This window comes from Marmota monax, unplaced genomic scaffold (genome assembly GCF_021218885.2).
Source record: "Marmota monax isolate L192 unplaced genomic scaffold, Marmota_monax_Labrador192_F-V1.1 WCK01_AAM20220418_F8-fsc00012, whole genome shotgun sequence".
Classification (NCBI taxonomy): Eukaryota; Metazoa; Chordata; class Mammalia; order Rodentia; family Sciuridae; genus Marmota; species Marmota monax.
Window position 1 is genome coordinate 16,518,736 of NW_026695227.1, and position 21,980 is coordinate 16,540,715.

General features: G+C 37.4%; 1 protein-coding gene across 6 annotated transcripts in view; it reads left to right on the forward strand.

Moving 5' to 3' along the window:
* Nucleotides 1-21,980, forward strand: part of Far2 (fatty acyl-CoA reductase 2) — a 138,164-nt gene that overhangs the window by 73,332 nt on the left and 42,852 nt on the right. For 5 of the 6 annotated variants that reach the window (XM_058576364.1, XM_046435420.2, XM_058576365.1 and 2 more), the window contains one exon: nucleotides 21,130-21,358. In XM_058576364.1, the coding sequence (XP_058432347.1) occupies nucleotides 21,170-21,358 (189 nt within the window). In that variant the 5' untranslated portion in view covers nucleotides 21,130-21,169. Of the gene's footprint in view, nucleotides 1-13,976; nucleotides 14,184-21,129; nucleotides 21,359-21,980 lie in introns of those variants that run through there. The other variant, XM_046435421.2, reaches the window with a different exon arrangement.

The window sequence follows — 21,980 nt, forward strand, 5'->3', positions numbered from 1 at the left end:
CAAAATCACTCTTCCTCTATACAAAAGACAAATTGTTCCTCTCTACAAAAGACAAATTGTTTTATCTTCCTGACTTCAGCTTCCAACAGTATACTGCATGAGGTTCAGTTTTACCACTGCATAAACAAAGCATAATTTCAGATATTTTTATACCAGGTATCTGGTTAACATGACCTTATTGTTGATGTGCACATAACATAGCTCTGGCCCAATCCATTAATTTTTTTTTTTTTTTTTTTTTTTTAAAGAATTTTTTTTTTTAATGTTTATTTATTTATTTTAGTTTTCGGCGGACACAACATCTTTGGTTGTATGTGGTGCTGAGGATCGAACCCGGGCCGCACGCATGCCAGGCGAGCGCGCTACCGCTTGAGCCACATCCCCAGCCCTCCATTAATTTTTATAACCACATTTCCAAGAACCCCTTGGCAGGTGTCTAACCTCACTCTCCTTCTGAATTCCTCAGGATTCTTCTTTCCCTGCTTATGTGCTCACCCTTGACACAATTTCTCTCTCCTTTCTGCTTCCAGTCGTGAATACTACTTCATTTCCCAAGAGTACCACTAACATAAATGCACAGCAGATCTTTCTGGTGCAGGGTAACAAAGAATCTGCACCACAGAATGGGATTTTTTTTGTTTAGTTAAAAAATTGACCTCACCGTTCTGCCTCTTCATCCACAGCCCACATTTTTTCATCAGCATTCTTAGTCTCTCAGAGATGTCACCCACCCTCACCCTCAGGCTCTCTTGCTCCTCTCAGAACATAGACACAGTATTTATTAATTATATCCAGAGATGACATCATTGAAAAGGGTAACTGAACTACATCATTAATCATGGACAACCATGTACATTTCTTTTAAAGCACTAGAAATTTCACTATATATTTAAAGTCTAGTTGTTAAAATGCTACTGTGAACTTCTAATAAAGAAATGTTAATTTATGTAGATGATATTTAAATAGTGTATGTGGGTACATATATAACAGGTATTTTTGTATGTATGTATGTATATATGTGTAAAGTGCGTATGTATACACGTCTCTAATTCTCTTTTTTTCATTTAATATTACAGAATATTAAATATTCTATTTAATTAATGTATTTATTTATTTATTTTATGGTGCTAGGGATTGAACAACCCATGGCCTCACACATGCTAGGCAAGTACTGTACCACTGAGGTACACCTGACAGAAACTAGAAGATTTTCTCAAAAGAATGAAGGAGGAAATTTTGTAAATAATAGATTTATTTTACCTGGATGTTTTGTAAATCAAATTTTTTGTTTTTGTGCATACAACCGTAAATATCTCTATTTCTTTTTAGTTTGCCCTCCTCCTTCCTCTTGCTTTCCAGTTCAGTTTCTTCTTTTCTCTATTTTCACAAACTGGAATATTCTCTTGGAGACTATTGTAACCTGACAATGTTTCCTTTGATGTGGTAGTCTAAGCTACTTTTTTTTTAATGTATGAAATGTAAAATCTTTCCTTTCTTGTGTCAACATTTGAAATAAAAAACGGGGAAGGGAGGCAAGCATCTTCAAAGCCAGCAGCTCCTTCTTCCTGTTGCACATTCCAGCAGCAGGACTTGTGTGGCCCGCTGGTTTTCCTGCCTTTCATTCCTGAGGAACTGCCTCAGCTGCTGGAGGGAGTGACAGATTGCTGAGGGAATTGCTGATGGGTGTAACCAGCACCCTGGGGTGTGCAGCAGAGCTGTGAGAAAATACCCCTTTCCTCTCTGGGGCCTCTACAGAGAAGTCACTGCAATGAATGTATTCACTGACAGCTGGAGGTGGCAAATGTGGGGGGCAGCATGGTCTCTGGAGTGCCCAGTCTGAATGCTAAACCCAGACCTCACCTCTGGATGTTTGCATACATCCCCTTCAATGCACAGCATTTCCTCTTATGCAGAAGATTCACAGATGTTTGGATACAAAACTTCAGGATTTTTGAGGAATCAGAGGAAAGTTGAGTTTGAGCCTTTCCTTTGGCACTTTCACTCCATATAGAATTGCATCACCCAAAATGACAAAAAATGGGGTGGGGAACTGAAGAAAAACAAAAAGCTCTCCTTTGAAATTTTATTTTCTTTGATCAACTCAATATACAAGGGACTTTGCCCAGTCCTCTAAATCAGTAAATATGCATATGTTAAAACCATGCATCCTCCTCATCCTCCTTCTAGCTTGTCATGTTTAAATGCTTTAAAGTTACCTAGAGAGCCATGACATTGAGATACAGCAGAGACGTTAGATAAGAATGGGAAGACTGGGAAATTAGAGAAGTATTTCCTCACAAGCAAGCCGAGTTTCAAGATTTACTGGACTCCAGACCTCTTCATACATTTAATTTGTAGTAAAGAAGAACAGAATTAGAGTTGCCATTATCACCCTAAACTCTTAATAGCGCATCTGAATTGAATTTGTCTGCAGGCCTGTAGACTAATATCATTACAGTTGGAGCCACTTGCTTTTAAGGAAGGAGGAAAGTCCTGAAAATTACACCTTAGGTTTAGCAGAGGACAGCAAGGAAAAGCCTCTCTTCTATCTTCAGGCACTGGGTAATGGGATAACTCTGGAGTTTGGAGATCAGGTCCAAACCCTTGCTCTGCCTCCTATGTGGTCCCTTTCAAAAGTTAATTTTTATAAATTCCTTTATAAATTGGGGAAAATTTACAAAAACCAACCAAATGAAAAAAGGAAGGACTCTTGGTTCTGAATTTTTATAGTAAGGAAGTCAGCCACCATCTCTTGTGTTTAAGCAGAGGAATCAGGGGGTAGACCAGAGGGGAGCAACTGCTATCAGGTTCCCTCTCACCAGTGAGAGCTCTTCTTCTTTTCTTCTCACTTGAAAAAATCATACTCTTTTATGCTCACTCTTTATTGTCCATGGATTTCGTTCTTCAAACTTGTGAGACAAGGACCTGGAAAAAAGTCACTGGCAGCAGGCTGAGGTCTGTTGCAATACTGGCAATCCAGTTTCATCTTTCAAGGGCTCATCTGGGATCCTTCAGAAGCCATGATCCCTGTCCTGTGAACACCTTGTCCAGTCCCCACTGTATCATGGACCTCTGCACTCCCCTGAGGTATGAGATGCTCACACTACAAATGGGATCCAAAATAAAATCCCCATGTACCAGAGGCCCTTGATAAGCCTCAGTAGGGGGACCCTGACTGCTGTTCCCCTTCCAATGCCTCTTCCCTTCTTGAAATAGCCAGAGTGGCTGTTGCTCCTTTCCCTAATGGTAGTTAGGGCTATTTCTTCAGAGATATATATATTTAAAAAATAGGATAGATGGTAAAAAAACGGAGGCACTTAGGGCAACAGGCCCCATAAAGACTAAATGTGAAGGCCACTCCATGAGATTAAACTGGAGAAGCATTCCAGCAAATTCCTTTCCTTTGTCCCAGAGCTGTGGGAAAAGAGAAGCAGATTGGACCTGAATGAAGACTACCAACTTTCAGGCTAAAAGGGCACAACCAATCAGAAGGTCATGAGCCAAACCAGTAGCCATGGCACTTTTCCAATACCTGATGATCATAGATATTGGCCAATAGAATTGATAATTTTTTAATACCTGCTTAGCTTCAATTGGTATTTTTCCAATTCCTGATTACCATAGATATTGATCAATGCCCTTACTCAGTAGCTATATAAGGCCCTAGACTAGTACATGAAAGTAGCAACTTGCTATCAGGTAGCCTCTCACTGGGCAAGAGCTCTACTTCTTTTCTCTCACTTGAACAAATTCTACTCTTTTATGCTAGACAAAAGGAAAAAAAAAAAAAACTCAGGTGACAAAGTGGTTTGCAATGGCAGTAAGGAAGCCTATAGAGTGTCCTGATTGGAGGCTGCTAGCTGGGGAAGCTGTAAGCAGACAAACTAGAATCAGGGAAGCCTCTGTGATTGGTTAGGGGGTGCATTGTTGGCTTTCTGTTGGTGCTAAGTTGGAAGTAGGGGCAAAAATTAAGAAAGCTGTCAATAATTAACTCCTAAAACTATTTAGAGTCACCATTAAAGAAATTATTGCTTATCTTCCTGTATTGCCACTAGAGATAGCAATCTGGCTTCCTGCAAATCTGACTTATGGCAGGTTGGCTTCCTGGGCTGTTTATTGTAAATAAAGGGTTGGTTTCCTGGGCAGGTTGCTGCAGGTGTGGGTCAAAGTTCTACTATATTATTTTTATTGTTATTCTTTTGCTCTGTTTGGATATTCAGTTTTGTCATTGCACTCATGGAAAGCATTCACCGTGTAATCATGCAGTAAGTGCTTAATAAGGAGAAATACAGACTCTGCAAGTGTTTAAACCCACTACTCTCTGGCTTACTTTTCTTGGTGTCTGTGATAGAGTTTGGAACAGAAAAGGAAGATGTAAAGAAACTCAGATTAGGCTGGTATAACTTGGCCGTTTTCTGAAGAATTAGGCCAAGTCAAAATGGTCTATCAGTTGTAGGCCAAATGCTTCTGAATTCCTTAAAAAGAATCTTAAATGACCCATTTCCTTAGTTTCGCTTCTAGGAACTAAGCCCAGAAAACTTCCAGGTCTATTAATAATTCTCCAAAGTTATCTTGAGTTAAGCATGTTTTAGAGAGATATCAACGAGCTTAAAGTCATAAGTAGTTTTGAAAAGCTTGATAATAAGAATTGATAAGATGAGGGACAAAATGCCTTATCATGAGCGTGTAGGTGTCTCATTCTCCACTGTGAACCCAGCATCTAGCATAATGCCTGCAATACAGTATATACATAATCAGCAGTTCAGTGAATGAAGGAATATATTTCCCAACTAACAGATAACAGCCAAGGTATACCTATTATCTTTATAAGATAGCTCTTATAAAGATAATAGATATACCTTGGCTGTTATCTGCCATGTCATTTGGCTATTTCTGCATGTTCTTTTTTCTCTAGTGTGCCTAATGTCTGATTAAGTTAAAAATAATCAAATTGTGAAACTTATAATGATAGTCAAGAATGACTATTTTGGTCAGTTTCTCTGCCCAAAATGCTGAATTCTGGATAGTTCTAATGAACACATTAAATGATATTTTAAAGTTCCTCGGTGAACAGGAAAAAAAAAAAATGACATGAAGTACCATCTCATTAAGAATCAATGTGAATGGTGCCAAATTTGAACTTCAAATGCCAAACTTATTGAAATAATTTCACAGAGATATGTACCATGTCACTTAGTTCACCCAACCTCTCAGACATGAGCATCCCAAGAACAGGTACCTCAGGGACAGATAGAGCTTCTTGCATTCAGTTTATTTGAGTTGCTGGAAACCAAGATGTTAGAGGCAGAAGAACTGGCTTAGCAACAATCCATTTCTGGTGTGGTCTTCAAACTCCAAACATCCGTTTATACATCCATTTAGTCAATCAGCTAAGCAAAATTGATTGGTTACTGAGCGTTTACCAGGAACTAGAGATATAAAGTAAATCTACTACTGTCCTGCCCTCCGAGAGTTCAAGCGCATGATCCAAAATCAATGATGAACACAAAGTCAGCAAGAGATGGGATCTGACAGAACATATTCATTCAATTATGCTACCTGAAGCACATAATGATTATCTAAAGTCTCTGGATCTAAAGAACTTATACAGCAGAAAGTCCTGTACACAAATATATAAGAAAGAACATGGTGAATGTGTAGGAGAAAAACTGAAATGTTCTTTCCCTATTTACTCCCTTCCATTCTAGCCTCATTGACCCAATTGTAAAATGTGCCAGGTTCTGCCTTCCCTTTTTAAATAAGTCCTATCAGTGATATTGTTCCCATTTCACAGACAAGAAGCAGCACCTGACAAAGACTAAGTCATTTGCCTAAAATCACCGTTAGTAAGTGGCAGAGAGAGAATCAAAACCATCCCCTGACTTATGGTGCTTATTATATTAGTGTTTTCCACAAATAACCAATGAGTAAGCCCCTCCGGATCTACAGAATCACAGTGGGGTGAGGGTTGGAGACCTCTAGTTCTGATTCCCGTAACAATGTAAGAACCACTAGAATGGCCCCTGGCTTAGCTCTTCTTTAGCCCTGGCCTGGACCATTGAACAAAATCCAAAAGGATTTTTCCCCTTCCATTCTCAGCCTCTTCTGATTGTTTTCTTTCCCTTGGTCAGAAATCTTCAGTCCCTATGAACTCTACCTCTTTAGACATTGAAGCTTGTACAATCTGTTTCCATCTATTCCTCTAGTTGAGATTCCTTGCCTTCTTTTTAAGAGTTATTTTCTTATTCTAAAGTCATACTTTGCACTTGGAATACACATTGCACTTCCTCCTGTCCCCTTGCTTAACCACTACTGCCATCTCAGATACCTTCAGTTTTTGCATCTCTAATCATACTTCTTATTCTAAAACTAGAAGTAAGAACTTCATTCTGGAGTCACTTTAATATTTTCATGATTTAGATTGCTACATATGTAATATTACTTTATATAAATCATATTTTATACAACTTTATGCACATATCTGCCAAATTTTGCCTTTTATTGTCATGATACATTCATGTTCTTCCTGATTGGTGGCAGGCCTTAGAAGACAGGCGGCAATCTCATCTATCTTGAGAATCCTTTATCTTTCTCTTAACAGTCTTCTAATAGTTTAAGGTAGGATACATAATAATCAAAAAGAAGCCAAATCTCATTTTTGATTGATGATAAATGTACGTGTTTGCCCTAGATACAAAACAGATTATAATAAATTATATTGGACTATAAATTCTGAATCGATGGGTTCAGATTAAGAACTAAATGGCAGAGGTTAGACTATAAAACGTCAAGCTTAATATTGTAAGAAACAGTCTATCTCTGTCCATGGTAAAATGAAAATGGATTTTACAATTTCACTTGTAATGCTATGAAAAATGTGACTGGATAGTCTATCTTAATTAGCATTATAAAAGAGAGTTTAAAATGGAGCTAATATACATTTAAATAACATACTAACTCAAAAAAGAGAACAATTGCTTTTGTTCTTTGTTCAAGTAATATCAAACCATTAGACATAGAAGTTGTCCCAAACGCAGCTTTGATAGACTTTCTTTCTGACAGCTTGTACTTTGTTGTATAAAACCTGTATTTTTCTTCTCATGTTATAAAGCTACTACCCACAGTTTAGTACAAATACGAAGTAATTTTCTCTGATCTGTAAGTACCTTCTCTTAAAGACAAATGCCTAAAATCTTTGTTGATTTTTTTAATAGAATTCATTGTCCCTCTTCAAAGAAAAATAAATGTGATTGTGGCTTATGTTCTTTTGACATGGAACAAGGTCCTAGTGAGAGAATTTCAATAGGGGAAATATCAGCTTTAATTCAGAACTTAGTTCTTCCTAAAGGCCTAAGTGCATATTTCCAAATACTATATTCATATTTATTTCAGATTTTTCTTGGGATACTGTCAATGTATTGACACTGTTTATGATCAATAACTTACATTAATAAATAAGGATTTCCAGTTTACCAAATTATATTGATCTGCTTATAAATAATTAGCATGTATTATAAATGATTTGCATATATTATAACAGCCTTTTAAAAAATTAAAGTTCCTACATGGTTCAAGAACAGCTATTAATATATGGCAATGACTAAGTTTTTGGAATCTCACTAAATGAGGAGACTGATATTTTGTCTTTCACTGGATATAGTTAATAAATACTATGTCTAATCATTGACATAAACAAATTCTGGTAACTCACGTATGTGCAAAAGAACAGTGTGTTTTTATATATAAACAGTATAATCTTTGGATGCAAGCAATAATTTGTGCAGTGATGTAGCAATTGTTCTTGTTCTTTCATGGATCAATAGTCTTTTCAGTATATTGAGTTCATGATGTTAAATCAATCTCTTTTTAATCAAGGCCTGTTAAAGGTCTTCACACATACCAACTATTTTGTTTTTAGTTTCTTTGGTTGAATAAAAGGTTGAGGCACAGATCTATGACTAGGAAATAGAAATCTCAAACTTTATTTCTAAATTCCACTTGAATGAATCTGTACATCTCTTAACCCGTGTGGGTAGCAAAGGAAATGACTGTATCTTGTGAGAAGAAATTAGCCTTTGACATATATCCCTTTCATTCCACAGTAATACAGTATGTTTATTAATCATTGGTATGCTATCCTATGATCTCTGCATGCATTTGCATTATATTTAAAAATATTTTAAGTAACTATTTGTTTCAAGTTTTAGTATGGAAAAGCAGGAACCCAGAGAAAATAATTTTTAGAAATTTTATTTATTTATGTGAAAAGACAAGTCTCTATTTCACCTCTTCCAATACATGCATTTTGGGGGGACTTATGTGAGCTCTGATGCCTGTAGGAAATACATAGAAAGTTCCATCATCCATGAAAATTACCTTAGTGCAACATGAGATCATTAAAAACTTATGCTCTGGCTAAAATGGAGCCAAGCTCTGCTGCTTCCTGTGTATCTATATTCTACTAGTATTAGAATGTGAATTTTCAAGTAAGCCAATTATTCTGTGTGTTACTTAGGAAGAAAGGGGAATCATAGTGACCATTATATATTGAGGATATAGTCTAAGGTGCAAGGTATGATCTAGGATTAAAAGAGAATCAAATTCCCTATGCCAGCTTTTCCCTTACCATTTACATCTGAATCAATGGGCATGCTCAATGAAATGCATCTGTCTGGATCCAATCTCAGCCTTTCTAAATCAGAATCTCAGAAAATGGAGTCTAGTAAAGAGCATTTTAAACAAGATCTTCAAATCACTCAGATGCCCACTAGTATTTGTGAACCATCTATTGACTCTTTGTATCATCAGTCCTGACTAATTTGTTCATTGGCTTGACAATATTTATTGCACCGCTTTTCATTGCTTGGTACTGTGCTATATAGCCAGCATGTGAGGACTGATGTATAAAATATAGACTCTCTTTCAAGTGTTATTCGAGCTATTCAGAGTTAACAAGATGTGTCCTCAATATACTAACCCATAATCACAAGGTATTTGGATTCAGAGTCAAAGTAGAATTAATAGTCTTAACATGTAACATCCTGAATATAAAAGACATCTTTATGTACTGCTACGACTATGTGGAGCAATCATCTGTCCTGGTTGATTATTAAAACCACTATGCAAAGTAAGAAGAATATTGTTCTTCAAAAGGAGGGAAACTTGACTCTCAGAGCTGTCAGGATTCAAGATTCAGAATTACATGACCAGTTAGCAACAGATCAGATTTACTGTCCAGGTTTTCTAGTTCCTAGGTCAGTGTTCTTCATGTCTGTACTATAACTCATACAATTCATTTCATTATGTAAGCTGAGGCAGTCTTAAAGTAGAATAATTTAAAGAAGATAAAATTATTTCAGTAATGAGCGATCAATTGAAAAACAAACCAAAGAAACAATTCCAAATCAAATTAATAAAACTTTCTTCCTACAACAATATTTTACCTTTAGCTACCAAGGATCAAGCAAAAATTTTGTTTATTAAAACTGTTAGAGAATCCTACATATGGTGAATTTGGTAGGAGAAAAATGCAATTAATTTTATGTAAACTTGACTGGGCCACAGGGTGAAGGGAGCCTCAGCATCCTTGAAGAGTCCTATGATCACTCTTCCTGTAGCACTGAATTGAAAGTGGCAATTGCTGCCACTGAATTGGGCAACCTAAATGCAGTGGAAGTAATTGGATCCTGGTATATCTTGAACTCAATCTACTGAAAAGACTGTTGATCCATGGGAGAACAAGAACAAGGGGCATCACTTAAACACCTTGCTAGAGGCAAGGTACACGCAGTTAACCATAATGGACAGTAGAGTCAAAGCAGCAATCCCAAGAGTCTGACTTATAGAGACCTATGCTATTGGCTAGTTAATCATGATGTTCCTATAAACAAAATAGATGGGATATCTACTAAGTCTTATTTGATCTGTATAAGCAAAAAAAAAGTGCCTGATCAACTGAGCAAAAATCTAGTTTGAACCATAAAAACAGAGAGTCACAGCCCCTTAATCAATTCCTAGACTTGAGCCAGCCTGAAGACCCAGAATCCCTTGAAAGAAGGGAGACCAGATCCCCTTGAGGAAGGACCCTGCCAAAAATTTATACTCTTAATCGTTCTTCCAGCTTCCCTGGCACTTATAATCTTTTACCCAGGAAACTATGCATTTAGGGAAAGGAAATAATCAGACTTTGGTCACTAGCTCTGAACTAATATTAGTTCCAGGAGAGCTGAATATCACTATGACTCTCCAGTCAGAGTAGGAGGCTATAGAGGTCAGATAAAATGGAGTTTTCTCGAGGCCCTACTCACATTTTGTCAGGTGGGACCCCAAAACCCATTCTGTGGTTATTTCCCCAGTTACAGAATGGATAAATAGAGTAAATATTCTCAACAAATGGTTGAATCCTCACATGAGTTCCCTAGCCTGTAAAGTAAGGGCCATTATGGAGGGAAAGGCCAGGTGGAAGTCACTAGAATAACCTCTGTTTATAAAAATATTAAACAAAAAGCAATACCACATATCTGGAGAGATTGTGAAAATCAGTGCCACCATCAAGGATGCAGGCATTATGTTGCCTACCATATCCCCATTTGAGATGGATTTTAGAAAACAACAGTGGATTATCATGGACTTAACCAAGAAGGGACCCTAACTATTGCTCCTGTACCAGATGCTCTTTTAGTGCTTGAGCAAATTAACACATCTCCTGGTACCTGATATGCAGCTATTGATTTGACAATTGCTGTTTTCTCTATTCCTATTATTAATGATCACCAGAAGCAGTTTGCTTCCATTTAGTAAGACCAATTCATCTTCAATGCCCTACCTCAGCAGTATCAATTCTCCAGCCATATATCACAATTTAATTTGCGTGGATCTTGATTGTCTTTTCCTTCCACAAGATATCATACTGGTCAGCTATATTGATGACATTTTGACAAGTGGGCCTAGAAAGCAAGAAGTGGCAACCACTCTGGATTAATTGTAAGACATTTGCCTGTCAGAGAATGGGAAATCTGGCCTTTTGTACCTCAGTGGAATTTCTACGGGTTCAGTGGTGTGGGACAGGTCAAGATATGCCTTCTAAGGAAAAGGCTATAAATTGTCGATTTAGCCCATCTTATAACTAAAAAGGAGGCACAAGATGTAATGGGCCTCTTTAGATTTGGATTACAGTCTTCATTTGGGTATGCTCCTCCAGGTCATTTACACAGTGACCCCAAAAGCTGCTAGTTATAGATGGGATCCAGAATAAGAGAAAACTCTGCAACAAGTCAAAGCTGCTATGCAGGTCACTCTGCCACTTGGCCCATAGGATCCAACAGATATAATAGTGTTTGAAGTGTCCACAGCAGACAAGAATGCTGGTTGGCACCTCTGGAAGTCCACTGTAGGTTAATCACAGTGCAGATCCTTAGGATTTGGGAGCAAGGCCCTGTTATCATCTTTAGACAACTACTCACCTTTTAAGCAACAAATGTTGGCCTGCTAATGAGCCTTAGTAGAGACTGAATACTTAACCCTGGGCCACCAAGTTACTATGACCTGAGCTGGCCATCATGAACTGAGTGTTATCCCATCAAGCTATAAAGTTGCGTTTGTATAACAATGCTCCATTATTAAATGGAGGTAGTATATGTTTGATTGAGCTGGAGCAGAAATTGAAGGCATGAACAAGTTACATAAAAAAAATTTACATAAAAAAGATAAAATTTACATAAAAAAATGCCCATGGTCCCCACCCTACTATGCTGCATTCGCTCTTCCAGCCTGTACCCATGGCCTCATGGGGAGTACCCTATGATTAGGTGACATATGAATAAAATATGTGGGCCTGGTTTATAGATAGTGGTACATGATATGCAGACACCACAAAAAGTGAACAGCTGCAGCAATACAGCCCCTTTCTAACACACCCCTCAAGGACATGATGAAGGAAAATTCGCCCTCCCCCAATAGGCCAAACTTTGGGACCTGGTTGTTCATTTTGCTTGGATGTATAAATGGCCAGAAATGGCCAATGATTTGACTGGATGGTGGTCAAGCACTTGGAAGGAATATGAATGAATATAGGGACAAGAAAATTTGGGAAAGATGTATATGGATAGACTTCTCTGAATGAAAAACATGAATATTTTTGTGTCCCATATGACTACTAACCAAAGTGACTTCAGCAGAGAATGTTTATAGTCTGGTGAATAGGATGACCTGTTCAATGGATATCAGTCAATCTCTTTCCCCGGCTACTCCTGTCATTGCCCAGTAGCTGAAGAACAAACTGACCATTGTGGCAGAGATGAAGATTTGCATGGGCTAAGGAACAGTGTGGGGCAGGTTAAGGTATTCCTTCTAAGGTAAAGGATATATGTTGTCAAATCTGGCCCCTTTTAAAATTAAAAAGGAGGCACAAGATGTTATGGGCCTCTTCGGATTTGGAACACATTTTTCACTTAGGCCATTCTGGCTGATAGCTTCTGCCAAGAACCCCATCTTCCAGCAGCAGAAACCAACACTGTGTCCCTGATGGCACCATTCCACATGTGATCAGCTGGCTATTTGGCAGCAGGTTGATTACACTGGACTGCTTCTATATGGGAGGGGAAGTGTTTTGTTCTTATTGGAATACACAATACCAGTTTGCTTTTCCTGCACAGAATGCTCCTACCAAGACTACCTCCATGGATTTCTGGGATAGCTTAACTACCATCACTCCCTTCATAGCAAAGTGAGCAGGTGGCCAGTTATCACTAAATTCACTGATCTTACCATATCTCCTATCATCCTGAAGCAGCTACTTTGATAAAACAGTGGAATGGCCTATCAAAGACTCAATTTTAGCACCAGCGAGGTGGTGATACCTAGCAGCACTGGAGCAAGGTTCTCCAGAAGGCTGAGTGTACTCTGAATCCATGTCTATTATATGATGCTGTTTCTCCCAGAGCCAGGACTCCTGTGTGTAGGGTCTAGGGATAGACACGAGAATGGCATCATTCACTATTACTCATAGTGACCCACCAGCAAACTTTTTGCTTCCTCTCCCTATGACTTTATGCTTTTCTGGACTAGAGGTATTCCTTCCAGAGGGAACTTCCAGCAAGAGATAAAATAATAAATTCACTGACCTAGAAACTAAGACTGCTGCCTGCCCACTTCAGATTCCTCAAGACTGAATCAATAGGCAGAAAAGGGCATTACTGTGCTTGGTAGAGTGATTGATACTGACTACTAAAGGGAAATTTGATTGCCACTCTACAGTAGAGGTAAGAAAGAGCATGGAATACAGGAGATCCCAGAAAGAATGTCTCTTACTATTACCATACCCTACAATTCAGGTCAATGGGAAAATACAACAAAACCCAATACAAGGCAGGACCACTGTGGCCCAGACCCTCCAAGAAGGTTTAGATTACCTCACCAAGTGAAGAAACATGGCCAGCTGAGGTGGCTGTTGAAGGCAAAGGAAACAGGGAATAGGTAATAGCAGTAGGTAGGTGTAAATACCAGCTGTGACAGAGATTAGGACTGTGATTTTCATGAGCGTTTCTTCCTTCTTTTATTAAGAACATGTGTACGCATAACAGATGTCTGTTTTCTTCCCTCTCTTATCCCCATACGTAACATAAAATGAATTGGCTTTCCATTGCAATATTTAAGTATTGTTGATTTCCATCTTAATATTTATGTCATGAAATATCAAGGAAAAAAGTAAACACCAACCAAGAAATTTGCACCTTCTTTTGGGGAAAGAGTGCAATTTGGTTTGGATTCAGGACTTTGTACCATGTAAGATTATGACATTGTTATTGTTTTTAACTAGAGCTTATATTTGGTTAAAAGAGATGCATTTGTCTGTCAACTTGGCAAGGAGTGGACTTGTTGTGGTTAATTTTTTGAGTCAACTTGACTGAGCCATTGTGCCCAGATATTTGGTCAAACATTCACAGATGTTGTTATAAAGGTACTTTTTGTGGGATTACTATTTAAATTGGTGGACTTTGAGTAAAGTAGACTACTCTCCACAATGTGGGCAGATTTCATTTAGCCTATTGAAAAGGAACAAAGACATATGTCCTTAGAGCAAGAAGAACAGATAGCCTTTGAATCTTACCTGCAGAAGATATTTCCTGGATCTCCAGTTTGCTGGCCTACCCTGAAGATTTTGACACTGCTAAGCCTCTATAATTGTGTGAGCCAATTCCTTAAAATCTTTCCTTAAAAATCTCCTTCTTTCTCTATCTTTTCCCATTCCTATACACACTCAGTCACACACACACACACACACACACACACACCCTGTTGGTTTCTTTTCTGGAGAACTATAATTCAACAATAATCTATGTCATCTCTTTTAAAGAGTCTTACTCTAAGCGAAGTCTGCAAAAAATCTATTGGCTTTCTATTCACTCAATGGGATTTCTGTTCTGTTCTCATTGGGTCAGTATATCAACTCTTCTTTTATTTGTAATCTGCCTCAATTTATAAATCACCAAGAGGAAATAGGACATATCAAGATTTACATTTGATTGTGGTTGTCTTAATATCCTTTTATAATCTTTATATGCAGATTGGTGTTTAACTCATTTCCTAGAAACAATAATACTTTGCATCTTTTATAATGCCTTACCAATTAATTAACAAGGATGTTTGCCTATTGATTATTCACACCTAATGGTATGTAGCACACGTAGATACTCAACACATGTGTTTAATCAATTATATTGAAATGATGGATTTGGGTCATGTCTTTTTCACTTCAGTTATACTTGTTTTTTTTTTTTTTTAAGACTTACTAATGAGCTAACAGAAACAAATTGGAAGAAGGTATTGAGGTGACTGCTAAATTTGGTGTTCTTGAAGCCAGCCTGGACCTTCCTTCCCCAGCTGGGACTGTTTCCAAATTGGTTTTTCTTGACTATGGAGTACCACTAATCCAATTAGTAAAGCCTATTCCCAACAGCTGCCAACAAGTAACCCTGGAGGTTAATATTCTGTCAAGTTTTCTACCAGAAAAACTTTAAAAATTAAGCTCACAGTGAAAGGCACCTAAGTTCACTGCTGAGTTGCGTAATTCAGGATGTACTCAGGAAACTAAAGCAAAAAAGAGAAAGATCTCTCTGATGAAAACCTTTTTCCCCCCATTGTTTGACAAACAGATATGTGACTGACATAAACTTTTAAGGCCTAAGATCAATGAGGTCTCTGTAGTTCATCATAAAATACCTGTCTATAATTTCACAAATGTTTGAAAACTCAGAACCAACATTGTACTTTTATGTTATAAAATAGGAAAATGAGGCCAATGCATTTAATTCATTGTAAATATTTACTCCAGAATTTCAAAGTTGATATGAATTATTGTCAAGAGTTATTTTTGCTCTCTAGTCAAAAGTTAACACAGTTCCTGTTGATGTGTATTTTTGTATGCATTGGTTTGCTCAGACTACCCTAGTAAAATACCACAACACAGGCAACTTAAACAACAAACATTTATTATCTCACAGTTACAGGGGATAGATGTCCAGGATCAAGGCATTGGAACAATCAGATTCTTCTGAGGCCTGGCTTCCTGGTTTGCAGACTGTTTTTTCCTATGTCTTTTCCTGTGCACCTGCTTGGAAAGAGCTTCTGATCATTCTTCCTCTTCTTAAAGGACATCTTGTATCAGATTGGGGCTCTACCCTCATGTCCTCACTTGACCTTAATCACCTCCCAAATTCCCTGTCTCCGAATGAATACCAACACATTGGGGTTAGGACTTCAACTTCAATTTTAGGAGACACAGTTCAGCCCATAACAGTAGGTAATGTCAGTTGGGCCACACTTTTTAAAATCACAGTAGACCTTACTCCAAGGAATTTGTTTTGCAAATTTCTCTACATTTCTATAACCTATAGCAAAAGAGGAGACTGACTATACATTACTGTCACTAATTTCCAAACACTTCTTTTTAAAGTATATATTATTAAATTACCTTTCTTAAAATTATGACAAGATATCACAGACATGAAAAAACACTCTTCAACTTTAATCTTATCACACTATTATACAACTACTATTATTTATTGAATTCCCCTCCAAATTCTGCCACTGATGAAATCCTGGAGATTTGTAATGGACATTGTTTTTATACAGGTTTGAATATGATTTTGTATATTATTTTCCTTAATATAGCATAATTATTGAAGTAATTTCTGTGTTTAAAATTCAATTAAAATTTAAAAATCACATTAAAAATTTGGTAAAAATTTGGTTAAAATTAAAAGACTTCTCTCTGGAAAATTCTTCCTTCTCCACTTTGAACACTATCAAGATTTTCCACCCACATGTAATCTGTTTGGGCAAATGTAATTAGCTGTGAATGATTCAGTACAGGAAAAATAAGTATTGATGATGGATCATATTTGTATTTAGCCTACCAAGCAAAAATTTAAGTATTAAACTTGAACTTTTTAAAAGGATGCGCTGAATATTATACAATATAAAAATTGTAAAGTTCTAGAACAATGACTCTCTGAAAGGGGGCGATTTTCTCTCTAGGGCACATTTAGCCAAGTCTAGAGTACATTTTGGGTTTTACACTTGGATGGTAGGGGAAACGGAGTGGCAGTTATTTCCTAGAGGACAGCGAAGCTGTTAAATCTCCTACAGTGCACTGGTCAGCCTGCACAATAAAGATTTATCTGATCAATAGCAGCACCAAGGTTGAAAAACCCTAACCAAGAGAAAGGTACCCAAGAGGCAAAGTGCCCTTTTCCTTATAAAAATATTTCTCTCCTAACAATGAAGATAATGATGGGTAACATTTGCTTTTGGAAAGGAGTACCCTATCAGTAATGAGACAGACTCTCTTGCCACAGTCTGGCTGGGCACAAAATAACCGAGCCACCACACCGCCTTGTAGATTCAAACAGCAAGTCTTTATTCCCGAGTCTCACCGACACTCTACACGCACGTTCTGGGAAAAAATCCACTGCCTCTACCGGGCTCCCGCGCACCAATTCTCTCTGAATCCCGCAAGAACTCAATGGGAACTCAAGGAGCAGGTGCCTGAGGCAGCAGGATACGCCCTATTCCCAGCAGGATCCACCCTAAACCGGATCCACCCTAATCCAGCAGGATCTACACTAAACCTAGAGCCACCCTAATCCCTGAGCAGGGTCACCTTTCAATTAAAAATGCCATGTCATTCCTACTTGGCTATGGCTCTCAGCATCTCCCCCCTTCTGATTAATTAAACAACAAGCATGTGGCTTAGGGACCGTGCCTGTTAGGTTGTCCAATACAACATATGGTCCTTACCCGTCATCAGATGAGCTGACCTCTAGGCGTCAGCCTCCTGTCTTAGGTTGGTACCACTGCAATTGGATCATACCTGTCACTGACTACCCGTCCAGCATACAGCCATACTTGTGGATAGGCCTATGCACCAGTGGGGGGGTGAGGTTCTTTGCCTCACCTCTGTTGGCCCCCAAATTTTAGACCATCACTAGCAAAAGGGAGGAAGATACAGAAATGCCACGACACCAAGCCAATTGACGGCTCTTTTGGAAAAATTATATCACTGGTGACACCATTCAGCAAAGATAGGCCAGCACTACCACAATTCACTGCACCAACAGATAGTTCACAATGCATACAAGTGATACATAGTCCAGGCAAGTTCTACAAGCAGTTCAAAGCGGAGGAATCTATCAATATGTCCATTTCCTCCCAAAGTAAATCAACTCCTTGATTGAGCATTACTTGTTGAGTTATTATTCATTGATGCATCAGTTTATACAGTTTACTGTGATAGCTATCAAAGAAGCTGTAGTTTGGTTTGTCATTCCTACTCGGCTATGGCTCTCAGCACTCTCTCAAATGTGGACCTTCATACCCTACAGGAAAATCACTTCCTGTGCTTATAAAAAAAAAAAAAAAAAAAAAGACTAACTTTCAGAGTCAGTTTGAGATGATAAGTGGAGATCTTCATTTTTCATACGTACTCCAGATGAATTTTGTGCACTAATGGCTTGAAAAGCCACTAGACTGGAAAAAGTCAAATCTGAAGAGAAAGAACCCATTTCAGTTTATTTTAATTGAATAAAGAAAAAGAATGGAGGCCTGTAATAACCCTGTAAAAATAGAGAGGATGGTACAACTTGATACATATTAAGAAGTAGAATTTTTGGAACATGGTGACATGATTAGCTCTAGGAAAATATGAAAGAGGAAAGTATCAAAGATGACTGTGTTCTGTGATTTGGATGTGGGATGGATGTAAGTGCTATTTTCTTACATCCAAGATAACTCATGTTGGAGTGTGAGGATGTAAGATGCAGTAGAATTAATCCAATATTTAACACAGGGCCTAATATATGGCAGAATTTCAGTAAATACTTACTAAAGGAGAAAAAAAATTCTTCCCAAAGGATTACCAAGACATTTAGATAAACTTGTCTCCTCAAGTGGCTTATGATATGCCTAAGTCAGAATATTATCTCTCCCTATCATCCTGAATGATGCAAGATATCTGGTGTTTGAAAGAGAAGGGAGTGATGGGATTCAGGCTGTGTGTTTTTATTATCTGTCTACTATATGCCAGACACTGTCTCAGAACTGAAAACAGGCCTTATGCAGGACTCCTAGGATTAAAATTCTTAATTTAAGAACCCTTCCCCAAAAAAGTTCCCATACATTGAAACTTGCAACAGATATGTAACTTGATACAGCTATAATGGTTCAATATTTTGACATGTGTTCTCTAGGAATGAGATCGGTCCTGTTTTACTACCAAAAGGAGAGTAAAAATCACTTTTCTGTACTCTGATCATGAAAACTAATGATCATGAGGAGAAAAGAAAATGCTCCAGAATAGAAATGAAGGATCCCAGATAGATATGTCAACTAAAAAAGAAATTTTAAAAAAACAAAGATAAGTTATATAAGGCCCATTTATTGCTAATTCTAGTGCTGAGACAGTGTCTGGTATATAGTAAATCTTCAATAAAAATACACAGGCTGAATCCCATCAGTCCCTTCTCTTTTTCTTTTAAACATCAGATATCTTGAATTATTCAGGATGATTGGGAAGGATAATATCTTGATTTGTCCTTTTCCCAGGCCATATCATGAACATGAGGCATAAGAAAGTATCCTTTGCTCTCTGCCTTGGTAGTTAAGGTGTAAAAGGAAGGCTATGCTGTTCTAAACACAGTCCTCATCCTAGTATTTCATGTACTCCATTACTAAGTGTGAAATTATTTCAATTTTAGAAATAATTAATTTCACTTTTTAACAAATTATATTAAGTGTTAACAATTCCTAAATGTTGCAAAATTGTAATGTAGGGAATTGGACTACAGAGAGTTTTGTATAGGAGTTTCTGAGGAATCAACCCATATATTCAGATTGGAAAAAAGAAATAAAAGAATGAATTCTCTTAGACATTTTTCAGAACCATTTGAATTGATTAGAATCATGGCCCCAACTGCTCTACCACGTCATGGTGATGAGGGCTAGGATTTTGTTTTCTTTTCCTATTCAAGCCCTCAATGTATTCTCCTATGGATTTTGTTGAGTTTAAGAAGTATTTGGACTATAGACAGAAGAGGCAAATTCTTTTATTTTGGGACATATTTAACCATTCTTTCTTAACAAAGAAATAGACTCATTAAAACAAGAAGAAGAAGAAGAAAGAAAGCATAAAGAAGTAGTCTCATTAAAGATATCTTATTTTCTCTCTAAAACTATAAATTCTGTGTTGCAAAACTATGTCTTGGAGAAAAATATAATAACAGTATATTTTTGGTTTTCTACCTGCATTTCCCTGCCACCCATGACCATTTATGCCGATTACCATATTAAAGGATTAGGCTACCTAAACATTTGATATATAAAGGAATAGGTAAGAGGAAGTCACATTTGGTGACAATACTTTACTTGATTCTTATGAGTGATTGAATTATAAGTCATCTATTTCCAAAAGAATGTACATAAAATACATAAGAAATAAGTGTCAAGAAAGGCAGAAACCATTAAGGAGAAATTTTTGAAACCAGTGACTATACTATTAGACAATACCTGAGTACATGATATAGGCAATTGTGTTTCTAAGGGTTTTCCATGAGTTAACTTATTTTCATCCTTACCATGGAACTATTAAGAGAAGTTTTTTGTAAAATCCCCATATTCTTGATGAGGAAACTGAAGCATAGAGAATTTAATAATTTGCCTGAGGCCACATGGCTCATAGGTGTTAGAATTGGGATTTGATTTCTCGGAGTCCTGCTGAAATTTACATGCTAATCCAGGATACTATACTGCCTTCCAAACATGGTGACACAACTTTTCTGAACTTCAAGCCAGGAAGGCAAAATTGTTAAGAAATCAGTGGGTGGATTATAATATGTCAAAAAACATCATTAATTGCTGTTGGCACAATATGGGTTTTACAAAATAATGTTTCTCACATCAGCCATCTAAAAGAGAGGCTTAAATAATAACTTTGCGAATATAGATAATATGATTTGAAATGCAGATTTCCTTAAGTGGATAGCATTGGTGATTTATTAATCCCTGTTTTATTTACTTCAGACCATTTGTATCAGTCTGTAATTATCTTGTTTATGTATTTATTTGTCTTGTGTCACAGGCCTCCCCTGCGAGAATGAAAGCAAGTCTTATGTGTTCTTTCTGTTTATCTTCAGAATTTAGCATGGAATCAGGCATAGCTGGTGCTCAAAATTAGTTTTTGTGTAAATTCATGAATGAACGAATCCCATGAATGTGAAGAATTTTGCCTAAGAACATAGCCCCCAACATCCTCAAAATATAAATTATGGCTATGAAAAATCATTATTCTTAAGTAGTTACTAATATAGGGATCTTAACCAGAGTCGAGAAAGCAGTTTGTTGACTTTTTTTCTGTTTTTTTTTTCTTCTTTTTAAAATATTTTTATAACTTTATTAATTTACTTTTTTATGTGATGCTGAGGATTGAACCCAGTGCCTCACGAATGCTAGGCAAGCGCTCTTCCACTGAGCTACAACCCCAGCCCCTGGCTCCTCTACTAGAGGAAATATTTTAAGTGATGTTGAGTTTTAGAACTTCTAAAACGGTAATCTTTTGTTATTTCTTTTCCTTTTTAGGAACCCCTTTTCAGTGTTCTAAAAGAGAAAAAGAGGAATCATGTCCATGATTGCAGCTTTCTATGACAACAAGTCCATCCTCATCACTGGGGCCACAGGATTCCTGGGCAAAGTGCTCATGGAGAAGCTGTTCCGCACCAGCCCTGGCCTGAAAGTCATCTACATCCTTGTGAGACCCAAGGCTGGCCAAACCCTGCAGCAAAGGGTTTTCCAGATCCTCAACAGTAAGGTATGCCTCAGGGGAAGATCCCTGTGTGTGGGCAATGCCTTAGGGCACAGTGACTCCCTGCGTGTACCCTTCTAGCTCCAAACTGCATGTGGGGTTAGAATATCTGTGCAGGCAGAGACTAGGAGACACTAAGATAGCAACCGACTGTGGTATTTTCCCAAAAGAGGGAAGAGAGTGCTAGATTCCATCCAGGACGGTGAGGATGTTATCTTATTCTGAAAATTACTGATAGTCAAAACACTAAAACTCCTAGAGTGGATGTTCCTGGCTTGAAATCTGTCAGTCACAAGTTCATCTGAACTCTTTACTGATTTTCATCTAAATTTGAGGTGATTTCCCCACTCCCCAAATGTTGGATATTCAATGATGTCCTCTTCTTTTATATATGAAACAAATATGATAATAAGTAGCCAGACAGTAGTACTTTCAATTATCCAAACAATAAATGATTTAGCTCTTATATCTATGAAAACTTAAATTTTCTATTATCTCATATATTCTTCTAAGTCAAAAACATTGGAAATGAAATATTGTGTTCCTATGAATGAGCATATAGGTAACAAACCCTCACTCTCCTCCAAAAAAATGTTATGTATATTAAATTTCAAGGCAGTGTAGGTTT